The 14,336-nt window shown below is 44.0% G+C and overlaps 1 protein-coding gene across 1 annotated transcript in view; it reads right to left on the reverse strand.

Moving 5' to 3' along the window:
- Positions 1 to 246: 246 nt before the first annotated feature.
- The window catches only part of Shc4 (SHC adaptor protein 4), a 91,812-nt gene continuing 77,722 nt past the window's right edge, over positions 247 to 14,336 (reverse strand). The window contains exons 10-12 of the mRNA XM_034496148.2: positions 12,577 to 12,750; positions 4,213 to 4,466; positions 247 to 2,608 (exon numbers count right to left, since the gene is read on the reverse strand). Coding sequence (XP_034352039.1) covers positions 2,453 to 2,608; positions 4,213 to 4,466; positions 12,577 to 12,750 — 584 coding nt within the window. The 3' untranslated portion in view covers positions 247 to 2,452. The remainder of the gene's footprint in view (positions 2,609 to 4,212; positions 4,467 to 12,576; positions 12,751 to 14,336) is intronic.

Below are 14,336 nucleotides of genomic sequence, written 5' to 3' on the forward strand. Positions count from 1 at the left end.
GCTCCTCCATGTAGACATGCAGTCCTCCTCCAGACTCAAAAGCTGTTCTCACCCGCTCCCTTTTCCTGGGCCCTCGACCACTGCGCTCTGCTTGTGGTTTCTCTTTACTTTGCCCATCACTTAAATCCCCTTTATTAATCTCTCCTCAAATTACCCAGTTTGAGTGAGCCATCTGTTTCCTGCAGAGACACAGATCCACTACACACCTGATAAAATTTCCAAGTCCCAAACACCAAACATTGTCAATTGTCATAAAGCAGTGATCATTTATTCTTTTTAAAAGAAAACTCATTTACAGATATTTATAGGCAAATGAACCACCATTTTAAAATAGAGGTTGAGAATATGAGATTAAAACTGCATGCAGACAGTTCTTACATCTTTTAGGGTTGGTGAATAGTGTCTATAGCATCTGAAAGTGTGGCATCTGCTCCCCTGGTTACAACAGCACCAGTCCACTGTTGACTGCGTGTGTGTGTGTGTGTGTGTGTGTGTGTGTGTGTGTGTGTGTGTGTGCTCACACTATCAATGCCCCCTGCTTCTGGAACTCCCACTGGCCACCTAGTCTGTGTTCCTCAGCTGAAAGGAGGCATAGATCCGCCCTGTCTCTGCTGCAGGTTGCCTACAAGTTCCTATCACTATGCTGATCCCTTTTACGAAGACAAATGATTAAGACCTAAGATATATGGAGAAAAATCAATGAAATATACATTATTTTCTAGCTGTGAAAAGGAAGCAAACCTACCTATAAAGTCAGTGGTGACAGAAATAAAATAGTGAGCTGTTATGTAAAAATGCCAGACTTCAATGTACTTGATTTCCGATGATTTCTACACAAAAGAACTATCCCAAACTATACTTAGAACTTACCAAATGCATCATAATCACAAAGGTTAAGTTGTCTCTACTTAGCCAAAATGAAGTGGTGTTGAGATAACCATCCAGAAAGCTCAGGATCTCTCTCTCTCTCTCTCTCTCTCTCTCTCTCTCTCTCTCTCTTTCTCTCTCTCTCTCCCCCCTCCAGTATCTTTATATGTACAAGCAAGGACTGACTGCTGACTGAAGCATTTCTGCTATTACTAAAACAACCAGATCTCCTGTACCAACATTACTTGCTTTATGCTGAAACACTTGGGGTCAGACTATGTGAGTGTACTTTGGCTAAACCCTTTATCTGTAGAGTATAGACACAGGATAAAGGGAAAGTCCTAAATGCTTACCCCCAACTACACAGTCTGATTATCAGTGTTAACTTCTAACAAAGAAAAAAAAAAGCTATCATGTTAGGATAGCAACGGACCTCTGAGTGCACTTCAAGCTCCCTCATCTTATAGACAAAAAAAAACAAAAAACAAAAAACAAAACAAACAAAAAAAAAACCTGGAATCCAGACAGGTTTATAGACCTGCCAAGACTCACAGTGGTGAATAGTCTGAGCTAGGACTTCTCTGAGAATTCTTAATCTCAGCACTGGTTGAACCATTGTCCGTTGTGTGGCAGAACTTTCCAAACCCTTCTGCAGTTTGTCTGATCGCACGTAGAGAGGGTAACAGGACACATACCAAGGTGACACCAGGATACAGTGGCAGCCAATCTAAAGAAATTTTTGTATGCCTTAAATTACCTCTGTACTCTCAATAATGGCACCAGTATGGGCTGAGCATGAAGAACACTGGCTTTTTTTTTTTTCTGTCTCTTTTATCTATACACTTCAAATCAGAAATAACCAAGAGATTTGGCTTCCTGAATGTGTCTGTCCCATGCTACATACGAACAGTTCAGATAGCAAGGACTGAGGAACACTGGCCAGTGAATTTGGGCCCCAACCTTTTAATCAGCAAATGAGACAGAATTAGGAAACCATCAGCAGTGTTTGCTTTCATTCCACAAGCACAGACACAGTCTGAATTTGATGTCGGTGTCATATTTAACATGGCAGCAAAAAGTGTCACTAAACAAAATGTAATAAAGTCAACACTATTAGTCAAAATGCTTCTTCTTGCTGTTTTTAGCAAGGAAGAACTTTTTTGGCAACTGGTTCTGTAGCTATAGAACATGAAGACACTTGGAACTAATCTCCCCCATAGGAAAATGTCCCCGGATTATGAAGGTAAAGGCACGTACCACTGCCTGGGCAGTTCAAGTTGTCTTTAGCATATGAAATTGTAGTTGTGCTTTTAGCTTTTCATCAATGCAATGTGACCTTTAAAAAGTGACCTCTGTGCATATGGATAACGCCTTTTCAAATGGACCCAAATTATTCTCTGATTTCCATATTCAGGAGATATTTTATTACTTCTCTGTTTTATAAAAGACTTGGTCCATGGTGGTCTAAGAAAGACATGTTTTACAGTTTGTGTTCTACTTTATGTGGAGAAAAGGGTTGAGTGGTCACTGTTCCTGACCCAAAAAGGAAATGCTTCTGATAGCGCTGACACGGTGCCTGGAGTCGTCATTTCTTGGAGTGCAAAAGTCCTGTGTTATTGTATTTTTTTATTGGTTGTTTAAGGCTTACTTCACTTCCAGAAGAGATGATTGGCAAACTATTATCCATATGGTATTTGATAAGGTGGCCAACATTATCAAACACATGGTCCTTAGTCCTCACCTGGAAACAGAAGCACACATATATTTAGGTTGAATAATAGCAGTTCTGAAAGATGTAAGCAATTGCGGGGTAGTATCCCTAAAGAAGTTATTTTGCTGAATGAAGGACAGGTGCTTTTCAATTCTGTTTTCCTCAATACACCAGTTTACCTTGCCCATTTCCCTTTGCAGCAGTCTTCTTACAAGTTCAGACAGTGGCAAGCCTGGTCATTCAATCAGATCTACAGTCAGCCTCTCTACAGTGCTGCTCTTGATGAGTTCTGTCACGTCGACACTTCTATAAATATCTAGCTGATGTGTGTTCAGGCACAGTCCCAGGATTACAATTATCTTCCATAGAGTTGAGTACTCCCATGTTAGCCCCTCTCTTCCCAAAGCAGACCCTCAGAGAAGTTCTACCTCTCCTCAGGACATCAGCACAAATCCTGTCTCCTCCAAGAAGGCCTCCTGAGAGGCCTTCAGGTCGTCTTCCTGCAAGCTTCTTTAACAGTAGCTGATTCATAAATAGCTGTTTCAGGTATTTGCTGCCTGCTTGCTGACAGAAGTGAATTTGCAGCACTTCTTCCTGGCATTACCATGCATCTGCCCTGCATGCTTTACTGTCTCCACGGGCTCCTGTGGAGAGGACAGTGCAACCTGCCAGGAGAGCAAAGGCCTGCAACTAGCAACGCACCTACTTAATAGTTCTGCTACCTTCCTGCAGGGAGTTGGAGCTCTGTCTGCATATTGGATTGGCCATATTGGACTAACTGGCAGAATATGAACATGGACTATTAATTAGATGATAAGACCTATAATTGAGTTTTCTGGTTTTGATTATTATGCTAGAGCTATGAAAGAAAGTGTCCTTAGTTTAGTAAGCACACAAGACAAGGAAAAGGAGACGTGGCTTTAGTGTTTTCCCTAAGGCCTTCGAACCTTAACTGGTTAGTGTGGCTGACCAATCTTGCTGTGCTTTTAATTCCAGCTGTCTCCTCTCCCTCCATGTTTCTCCAGCCAACACCCTGGTCCAGGATATCCCAATTCCCACCCTGAGGCACACAGTTATTGTCTCTGCCTGCCCTCCACCCTCCACTGTGCCCTCTAATCAATCCTGCAGATAGCTGTCAGGATAGCCTTTCTAGCATGAAGACCAAAACCAGCCACTTTGGACAAATGCACCAGACGTCATTATACCAGAAGTTTTAAAGTATTCTAAGTTGAAACTGAAGAGAATGCACAGAAAACTCTATTTGGTAGGTTCTTTGGAAAAATAAAAAGTTTGTCAGTTTTCTTAACCCTTAGCAAAGCTGCAATTCTTAGTATCACACACCACAATTCATGTTCTTTGCTTTACATCGGTTAACTCTGCTTTGCTGTAACTTGGCTGCGGTCTTATTCACCTGCAAGGGTCCACTATTTTTTAAGTCTGCAGGTTTGTCCTGCTGAACTGACGTGGGATGGACAGAAAGGGGCTGCCCTCCACATGGTGCTCCAGGGCGGCTTCCAGTGCTAACCACACCACTCGTACTGGCCATATGGTTCAAGATGTTAACACAGCCTTGACCTCTCCCAAACACTGCCTGTGGATGCAAAGTGTGGAGCACAATGAGAACTCAGTCATACCTTGCCTTCAGGATCCACCAAGAGAAGATGCTTGGCCTGGCCACCTTGCAGTCCACTCAGTACAAACTGGCCAGGAGATGTTACACTCTCTCGAACCAAAAAGTCCCCATCCTTCACCAAAAGTTTCTCCGCTGCCCCCCTGCTCAGCTTGCCATGGAAGCATTCCTCATTCCACAGTTGTTGTTCAATGTGTGGCAAAGCGTACGAGCTCCCAGGCTTGGCCGTGGCTCCTGGCTGCACGGTTTCTGGTGCCTCTGGAGTCAAAACACGAGATTTCACAGAGTTATCACCTTGTCAGTCTGTCCATTCTTCCTTCTGTGTTCAAGACGCCATTTAAACAACTCTGGGGACCTAATGTCCTGGCAGGCTCTAACCGAGAGGTGAATTTGAACATCATCTTCTGTCACTAGGAAAGGTTACCAGGCAATTTATTATAACAGACACTTGTTGATGGCTTCAGATAATTCATGAAATTTTATTTAAAAAATTAAACAGGTCCCCAAATTAAATTTCAAGAAAGGCTAACCTACGTATTTAAAGCCACACTGTTGGTGTTGTAGAGCTGAGATTTGAAACAAGGACCAGCTGACTCCAAAGCTTGGACTGTTTAATCAACAAACTCCAAGGCCCTGGCAATGGATGTTAAAAAATTCTATTTTTCAAATTGTCTAGCTGCCCACAAAGGTCCATAGGGGGTAGCAATGCTGCCAGGAGATGCCTGGCATCCCCTGGACATACTACACTGTAACCCGGCACTTAGGAGGCTGAAGCAGGAGGATTGCTTGGGAGTGTTAAGTCTAACTTGGGCTACATAACAAATTTGAGGAAATACTATACAACTCAACGAGATGTTTCCTCAAAGCAGAAGAACAAATGAGAAGAAGAAAGAAGGAAAAGAAGAAAAGAAAGGAAGGAAGGAGAGAGGGAGAAAAGGAAGGATAAAAAGAAAAATAGTGCGGAGGTGAAGAGCACTTGCTGCTCTTGCTGAGGACCCTGGGTTCAGTGTCTGAGCCACAAAGTGGCCTGTAACTTCCTGTAGCTCCCGTTCCAAAGGGTCTGGCTCCCTCTTCTGGCCACCATGAGCACTACATGAATGTGGTGTGCCTACATACAGGCAAAACACTCACACAAAGTTAAAATAAACCGTTTTTTAAATCCACCAAAAATAGTTCATTCTATCAAGTTTATGATTGAATTTTGTTTTAACTCATATATTTAATGGTAAGTTAACAAAAAGAAAAGAAAGAAAAGACAAAAACCACCATAGGAAGCAGCATTGGTTTTGAAGTGCAGACGATCGTGTGCACGCTTCATCCATTAGCTAGCAGAGAGATTACAGCCCTCATGGAAGGTCTCACCAGCAGAGATGCACTAAACTCAAATTGTGCGACGTGTATTCCACCATGCTGCGAGGTCATCGTGTAGGCAGCCTTCAGTACCCTACGGATAGTCCAAGTCCCATGTCAGTCTGCTGGAACACTGCCCTACTTAAGAACGCCTATCTGACATAAGAATGTCAGATGACAGAGCTAGCACCACAAACACATCTTGTAAAAAAAAAAATCTAAAGCTAATGACTGGAAAGAATGTTTCTCCACAAATCATCATCTCTCTTCCTATTGTTGCCAGAAAAGGCCTGAGGAAACTTGTCCAGATATTGACTAAGACTTGCAGTTGGCCTTGGTGCTGCCTGTTCTTGGACACAGTGGAAGACTGCTAATGAGCAGTCCCGTGTGCGTTTGTGTCAGGGACAGGCTCTGCACGAGTGTGAGGCAATGCACATGGGCATGCACCATGTCAGCGACAGATTCTGCACGAGTGTGAGGCAATGTACATGGGCATGCACCATGTCAGCGACAGATTCAGCACGAGTGTGTGGCAATGCACGTGGGCATGCACCATGTCAGGGACAGACTCTGCACGAGTGTGAGGCAATGCACGTGGGCATGCACCATGTCAGGGACAGACTCTGCACAAGTGTGAGACAATGCATGTGGGCATGAATCATGAGGATGCAGAAAGTTTAGTGTGGTGTGCACTTTTGGTTTGTCCTAAAATTATGGACAGCTTGCGGACAAGGACCAAACAAAGAAAAACAGACATTATATCATCTTGAAGAGTCAACAGCTCATGGGCCAGCCTTGGGATGCAGACAGTGTTTCCAGCGTAGCTTCCCAGATTCAGACAAGGACAAGACACAGTGTGCTGAGCAATTTCAACTGTTTCCTTAGCAACGAACTCTGTTAGAAGAAAAAATGTGATAGGCTTTCCAACTCATCTTAACTTCGAAGGTTATATATGTTAATTTGGGAAACAAAAAGTCAACTCTGGTCTCATCACCCACTCTGGCTGCTCAATACTTCAGCACATTACTCTGTCCCCTGCTCCTCAGTGATAACTGACGCTAACAGCAGAGCTTGTGTGCTCACCATAGGCCCATCTTTAAGACAGAAGGTGGGTGTGCAGGGGCAGGGGAGTACCCATTTCTTAATGAGGTAGAGATGGGCAGAGGGATAAGTAGTAGATACTCAGTGATTCACCAGCATTTAGATAGGAATCGCAGAAAAGTGTTAACATCTACAGTGCTGGGTATAGTGTTAGGGTCCGGAAGGATTTAATTTCCCAGTTAACCCATTCATTGTTATTTGTATTCTGTGAGCATCTGTATAACGTTTGAGTTTTGGAAATGCTCTGCAGAATAAAATGCATGCAAACGTCAGGGCATGCATTTATAAGGATACAGGAAGCAGCAAACTGAGGAGATTGTCAAGCTCAACCTATTCCCCTCAGCACATGACTCGTGTCCTGTTGCAGGAGACGGAGAGGAGGCTCAGTTCTGGCTATTTGGAGGCATTGTGCTTCAGAAAGTTGCTGAAGATGCTGCATTAGTTAAAACAAATCACTTCTACAGGAAACACGGTCGCCTTTCCAACAAGCCTCGGGCTACAGCACTCTCTTCAGTTAACAAGCAGCCTTATTTTGTGTGCTTTGGACTACAGATATGGGGTGTAGCATATTTTGTTAACACTGAAATCACAGCCAATAGCACTATAATTCATACTTGATCAATGTTTTAAAAAGCCTGTCTTTTCTTGTGAAGAAACTTCACAGTTTTCTTTCACTTACAAATAAGACACAGCCTTTTAGAATCAACTCTCAGGGACTATTTTAAACAGTGAAACTACTACAAAATAGCACAAAATGTGAAAAATTTGGGGGGCACTAAACGTACCACAAAAGGACATGAGGTTGGCTGATTGCTCTTCACTCTGTGAGACAACTTGACTATGTAGACCAGGTTATCCCCAAATTCTCTATGTAGCCCAGTTAGGTCTTAAATTCCTGTGATTCCCCCTGGCTCAGCCTCCCAAGTGTTGGGACCATAGGTAAGTGCCACTACACTTGGTTTGAATGCTTAAAGCATGAAAGTCAACAGGAGGTAGACTGTTGCCGTCACCCATTAAAAGACCGATATAGCCTTTGTGGCTCCATGAATGTCTCCAAATCACAACCAAAGCGCTGTGGGCACTAATATGAGAAGCACAGCTAAGTCCTGCTGAGAAAGCTATGTCTCCATTGTGAAACCTGAAAACACTGAGAACCAATAGAAGATTAAACAATAGCAATTTACTTGTATTATTGAAAGTACAAGAACATCTCCATAAAGTACCTGAAATTGTTGTTAGGAAATTCTGACAAAAAAAAAGAAAAAAAGAAAAAAGAAAAAAGAAAAAAGAAAAAAGAAAAAAATGTTAAGTGTAGATGAGAGGTTAAAATAGAGACCTGAGGTCAGGCATGGCTTCTGCACAAGCCTTCAGTCCCAGCACTCAGGAGGCAGAGGCAGATAGATCTCTGAGTTTAAGGCCAGCCTGGTCTACTTAGTGAGATCATAGAGGAAGAGAAGGGGGAGAAAGAGGAGGAGGAGACCAAGAGAAAAATTATTTGTAATGTAGTGGAAGATTATGTGCCTGTTAAGAAAGTTACAAAGCTATGTCAGTTTAGTATTTGGTAATAAGTATGGTAGCATAGAACAGAGAACTGGCCCAGTAGAGAAAGTGTAGTGAGGAGCCCAGAAATAGCTGCACGTGCATGGCCTTAGTGTATCAGAGTGGTATTAGGGGGAAAGATAGCACTCAGTCAGCAGTGTTAAAATGTTGATCCACACAGAATTAAGCTAGATTCAGTATCTCATACGAAATAAAAGGGCCACGGGGTAATAATTATACAGCCCATAAAAGAAAATGCAGCATAAGCCAGACAAAAAGAAAAACTAATTAAAAGGATGTATGCTAGAAACATGGTAGAAATAAAAAAGAGAGATTAATCACATAGGAAAAAAATAAAAACCTAAATGCTTTAGAAAAATCAATAAAATCAATAAACCTAACAAAGGCATACTTGAATAATAAAAAACAGCCCAAGAGGATATGTTACCAGGGAGCCACAGGACAATAAAACAACAGTAAAGGCTATTCTGTACCACGCTATTGGAGAAATCGCACTGCCAAGGAATTTGCATCCCTGTTTGTTATATATTTTGGCTCCTGAAACAAATTTCAAACTCTCATGCACATATCAATGTGAAACAGGCTGAAAAGAGGGAAGACTCGACTCCAGAGAGGCACTCCCTCAGTGTCTGGAGGGAAGACTCCAGAGAGGCGCTCCCTCAGTGTCTGGCCTAGGCAAACATGCAGAGAATGATGCCCAGAGACACAGCAAAGCTCGAGGCACAGCAAAACCCACAGATGGCAATGGACAAGGGTCAGCTCACAAATCCTAGTCAGGGTTGAAGCAAGCGATGTCGTCTGTGGCTCAGAAAGTCTTCAGAGTTCCTGCCCAATAGCAGTCCGGTGACTGACGCCCCTTTGTGAATGTGAGTTTTCAGCACAGTTGCATTCCTAGTATTCTATGCCACCATCTGGTTTTAGTGCAGAGAGGGAGGGCAGTTTAGCAGGTGATGAGTGCAGCCATTGGATGCTGTGTGTCATATTGTATCAGGCACCACTTAGATGTTAGAGAGTTATAAGGAACACAACAGAGACCTGGGCCAAGACAGAACCCCTAAACTTTCTCTAGGTACACAGATACAGTAACTTCCTGCTTCTCTTACAGAGAGGTGGCCACGTGTCTGGGATCTGCAGTTGCAAGTGAATAAACAATTGATGTCTTCTAGTGAAAAGAAATGATACTCTGCCACTCCGGGAGACACCTGTTAAAGGAATGTTAACGCACCACTCCCGCCTTTCCTCTCACTGGCTGAGTACAGGTGAGGACCCATGCAGACACGTGGAACCGGACAGAGAAGACAGGTGTCACGTGTAACAATTCTGCCTAGTCTCAGTCCTGTGCCACCAGTGTTTGAATAAGTACGTAGACATAACTAAGCCAGTCTATCTGACGCTTCGGTATCTGGGAGCTTTCTTGGTTATGGAAGCAGAGCTAGAGAACCCCTCTACCACTGTCAGTAAAAACAATAAGGCTTCCTCAGAATACCTCATGTTTGCAGTGTGATGGGATGGACCAAGGATCCCTGCTGGTCACAACTCTGCCCTTGAGTGTGCATGTCTGTCTTTTTCCTGAGTGGATCAGTAAGGTTATCTGGATAAAGGAAGCAAAGCCTGAATAAAAGAGGCTAAAAGGATCTTTAAGGAAGAGGGAAACAGGAGGAACAATTACAAAGGAGAGGCTGAAGATCTATTTAAGGTAGTGTGTGTGTGTGTGTGTGTGTGTGTGTGTGTGTGTGTGTGTGTGTAAAAATGACCATTGCTCTGTCTCATAAGATTTTCTTAAACCAACATTTGAAAAATGCATTGTGTGTATGTGTGTGGGGTGGGGGATGCTGGAGAGATGCCTCAGTGGTTAAGAGCATTGGCCGATCTTCCAGAGGTCCCAGGTTCAATTCCCAGCACACATATGGCAGCTCACAACTTTCTGTGACTCCAGTTCCAGAGGCTCCAACACCCTCATACAGACATCCATGCAGGCAAAACACCATTGCACATGAAAAATAAAAATAAAATAAAATAAAAATAATAAATGCATTTGGACTGGGATTTGATTTTTGGGTGGAGGAATGGCAAGCAGACGTTAAACTCAAGGAGGTTCCAGAAAGCCCAGGAGGCTGTGCACGTTGAATCCCAACAGGAAACAAAGGTTGGGAAAGCCTTAGGAAAGGTACTGACATCAACGCAGGAAGAAGGGGAAGAGTAAAGACAGAAGCATTTTGGTTGGAACAAGGCAGTCTTGTCTGAGCTCTGAGCAGGGATTCACTTTGCTACGGATTAACATTGCCACTTTCTATTATTCTCTGTAGCAGACGGCTAGGACTACTAAGTTACTTTGGAAGCCATCTCATCTCTACAAAAAATATTGCCTTATCCACACAGGACATTTCCCTCTGGACAGCCTCGGGAACTTACTTTAACAATGTGAAATGAATATCCCGGCACCATCTCACAAAATGTCCTCTGTGATGGACAGAGGTGCACTTCCTTCAAGGAAGAACCAACTGCCTCTCCCTTCACAGCTCCACCCTGGCCCAGCGGTCAGCTTCTAGATGGCCTACCATACCAAGGCCTAGCCTCCAACAGCTTGCCCTCCCTTGAATAGCCCACATTCAGACAGATTCTTGGGCCCTGTATAGGGTAATGCTGGCAGAATACACAGGCTCTCTGAGGAGCTGGCCAAAGCTCTCACAGGCCTGAAGTGTGTTCCACTGCCAGCTTCGCCCAGGCATACTCTTTCCTGTGCATCTAGATGGTAGAAGAGTCCATGGAGACCTGATGTGCCGACCTCCACCTTGGTGTGTACTTCCAGAGAGCAAGCCTGGTTGGAGTGAGAGTGACAAGTAATCTTACTTTTCTACCAAGAGTCAAGACTACTCACTTTTGTCGCACGGCTGATTGTGAGGGCTCACTTCATCTAGGGAGTTAAGGTTCTGCTGAAGGCCAGACCCAACAAAATCCTCTTTGAAACATTTGCCCTCACAGCTGCCCTACCTGAGATGCTCACTTTTGGCAGCTCTGCAGAAGCCTCCTGGGCAGCAACCAGGCCTCCTCAGGGGCAGCTTCCCCAGCTCTGGAGCAAGTCAAGGCTGGTACCACACCAACCTCTGAGCACACTATCTTGTAAAAAACATGGTTTATTTTTCAAATGATTTTAGACTCTGGTCTTATTTAGATTCTTTGATTTGTTTCTACTTATATATCTACCACCCCCAAGCAAGTTCACCAAACCAGGCTTGCTCACTTGGTTGTATTTGCCCCACAGTTGAAGTGTGTGGTCGCAGAGCACCTCATTTCAGGATACACTCTCAGAGGGGCTGACGTGATTACTACTGTGAGCAATGCCACTGAACAGAACAGACATAATAGCCATTGTTCCTCTTGCAAAGAAACAAATTCAGGCTTAGCAGATGGCTTTGAGAGCCCTTCCTTGATCAAAACCACACATCAGAGACTCAGAAGCAATGGAGGCAAATTCAGTGTTGGAAGAGTTATTTTAAAACGATGTGCGAAATCATTAAAATACATAACACGTCCCCAAAGATCTGACTCATTATTCACTAACAGTTAACAGGTTGAGAGACTAACAGGTACAGGCACGCATGCTTGCACGCCTCGCACTCAAGTGTAACAGCCAGATGCATAGGGTGGATAGAGACAGCCCACTCCTGCAGTTTGTCCTGAATGCTCACGTGTATGAACACACACACACAAACAAATAAATGTAATACCCTCCAAATAAAACAACAAGTTAGAAAGAAAGAAAGAGAGAGAGAGAGAGAGAGAGAGAGAGAGAGAGAAAGAGAGAGAGAGAGAAAGAAAGAAAGAAAGAAAGAAAGAAAGAAAGAAAGAAAGAAAGAAAGAAGTAAATAAATAAATCATTGTAACTCCCCAAAGATGAAGAAGCCAAGGAATAGTTTTTTAACTGGTAGACGGTGTCTGTCCATAGTGGTCCTCCAAAAGACATGTTGAAGCCTTGGTCACCTGTTTAATTTGGTAAAAGGGCCTCTTAGATGTAATCAAATTAAGGATCTTGCACAACTACCTCATCCCACTCAAAATGCAGTGACTTGTCCAGCCGCAGGAGGTACAGAGTGTGAGACCAATACAGCTACCTGGGGTGCCTATAAGCTAAGCATTGTTGACAGTCACCAATTAGCCACAGAAATGAGGACAGGGCACTAGGCAGATTGCTCAGGGCATTGAGAGGAGTCAGTGCTGCCAACACCTTGGCTTGGTCACTAGGTCTTCATCACTGGGAGAATCGGAAGCCGTTCTCAGACACAACATGCACAGTGATTGGTAGTGGCTTGTTGCCACAAAACCAGGAAATGAATACAGGTAGTGGGAAGGCACTTACTTTCAAGGTGCCATGGGCTCCCTTGTGGCAGAGTTGAACTTTGATTTCCAGTATAGTTGCGTATACTCTGAAGAGCCTGTGTATTGACATAGCAGGGGTCATCAAAGAGATCCACTCGCCAGAAGTGCCTCAGTGATGAAGCATCACTCTGCATCACTCTCTCGTGGGGAATACCTGGAGTGGTTAGCAGTGAGCAGGCCGTTATATTTTTGCCATGTAAATCATGGCTGAGTTGAAAAGCAACAGGAAGCTGTGTGTCACACATACCCACCCCAAACAAGGACTGAACACGGATACTTAGGTCTTTGAGGAAAAACCACCCTCTCTCTGGCTTCCCTCCCGTCTCTGCAGTATTCCGTTTGTCAGCTGTGCCACTGACAAGAACTGACAGGAGAGGTGTGCAGGAAGACCTAAAAGAAATGGCCAGTGAAAGCAAGAACCTGTGGTGCAAACAGTGCCAGCTCAGGGTGATAGATAGTCCAGGAGGAAAGGAAATTTACAATACTGAATATGAATTCTATCACTAACCCCCCTTTTAAAAACCTGTTACTTAATACCAAGTCTTACTTCCTTTGCACTAAATTAACTTAGAAGTAAATGAATGAATGAAAGGCGTACAGGTCTGTGGCAGCTACCCCTGGCTGTCAACTTGACTACATCTGGAATGAACGACAATTCAGAAATGGAGGGCACACCTGTGATCCAGATCTTGAAGCTGGAAGACACAGACTTTTGACCCAGATCTTGACATGGGATGACACACGATTTTGATCTGGATCTTGAGACATAGTGGCTATGAAAAGCTTAGGCCCAGCCAAGGTGGTACACACCTTTAATCCCAAGAGACAGAGGCAAGCAGATCTCTGAGTTTAAGGCCAGCCTGGGACAGAGCAAGCTACAAGTAAAGACCAGCTTAGGTCCAGGTGTGGTGATGTATGCCTTTAATACAGGCCATAGCATCTGCTGGAGGCCTATAGACCCTAAGGACAATGGGAAGAGGAAAGGTTCATTCTTCTTTGTGTGTTTGCTCTTCTTGCCAGCATATCTGCTGGAACCTACTACTTCAGGATTCCAGCTTGTTCAGAAGACCAGCTGAAACACCTAGCATCATGGGACTGAGCATCTGCTAGATTCTTGGACTTCCCGCTCACTGCTGCCCATTGTTGGGTTAGTTGGACTTCAGACTGTAAATCATTCCAATAATTCCCCTTATATTTTCCCTCATTCCATGAGTTCTGTGACTCTAGAGAAACCTGACAAGCTAAACATAGAAAGTCTGGCTCTTTTCTCCTCTTCTTGCAAGCTCGGCCTTGCACTGCTCACTGATGCTTAACTGTACCTGGTGAAGTGGCCTCTCCCTTCACCTTAGTTCCCTCCTCTCCTCTCAGCCTGTTCTCTCCCACCCCATCTACACACACTGGCCAAATACTCTTTTAAAACTGAAAACCCAATCACATTTCTCAGAGATTTAAAAACCTTCCAGTTACTTCTCTGCAGAACCGAGAGCCCTTCTCTGTCAACCCGGCTCTACTTCCACAGTCTCTGTTGGAGGTTGCATTGGCCTTCTGCAGTGTGATTGCCACTTAAACCTCAAGCATCAATTCAAATCTCTTTCCTCAAGGCTAGAGGGCTCTCTGCCTTCCCAGAGGCGTGTACTCGTGCTTTGAAGGCCATTCCGTGGGAGCCATTAATCCTCCCATCCTTCTCACTTGCTTAAGGTCTGTACTACATCTAGGCTGCACATTCCACAAAAGCAGGAG

This window comes from Arvicanthis niloticus, chromosome 2 (genome assembly GCF_011762505.2).
Source record: "Arvicanthis niloticus isolate mArvNil1 chromosome 2, mArvNil1.pat.X, whole genome shotgun sequence".
Taxonomy (NCBI): Eukaryota; Metazoa; Chordata; class Mammalia; order Rodentia; family Muridae; genus Arvicanthis; species Arvicanthis niloticus.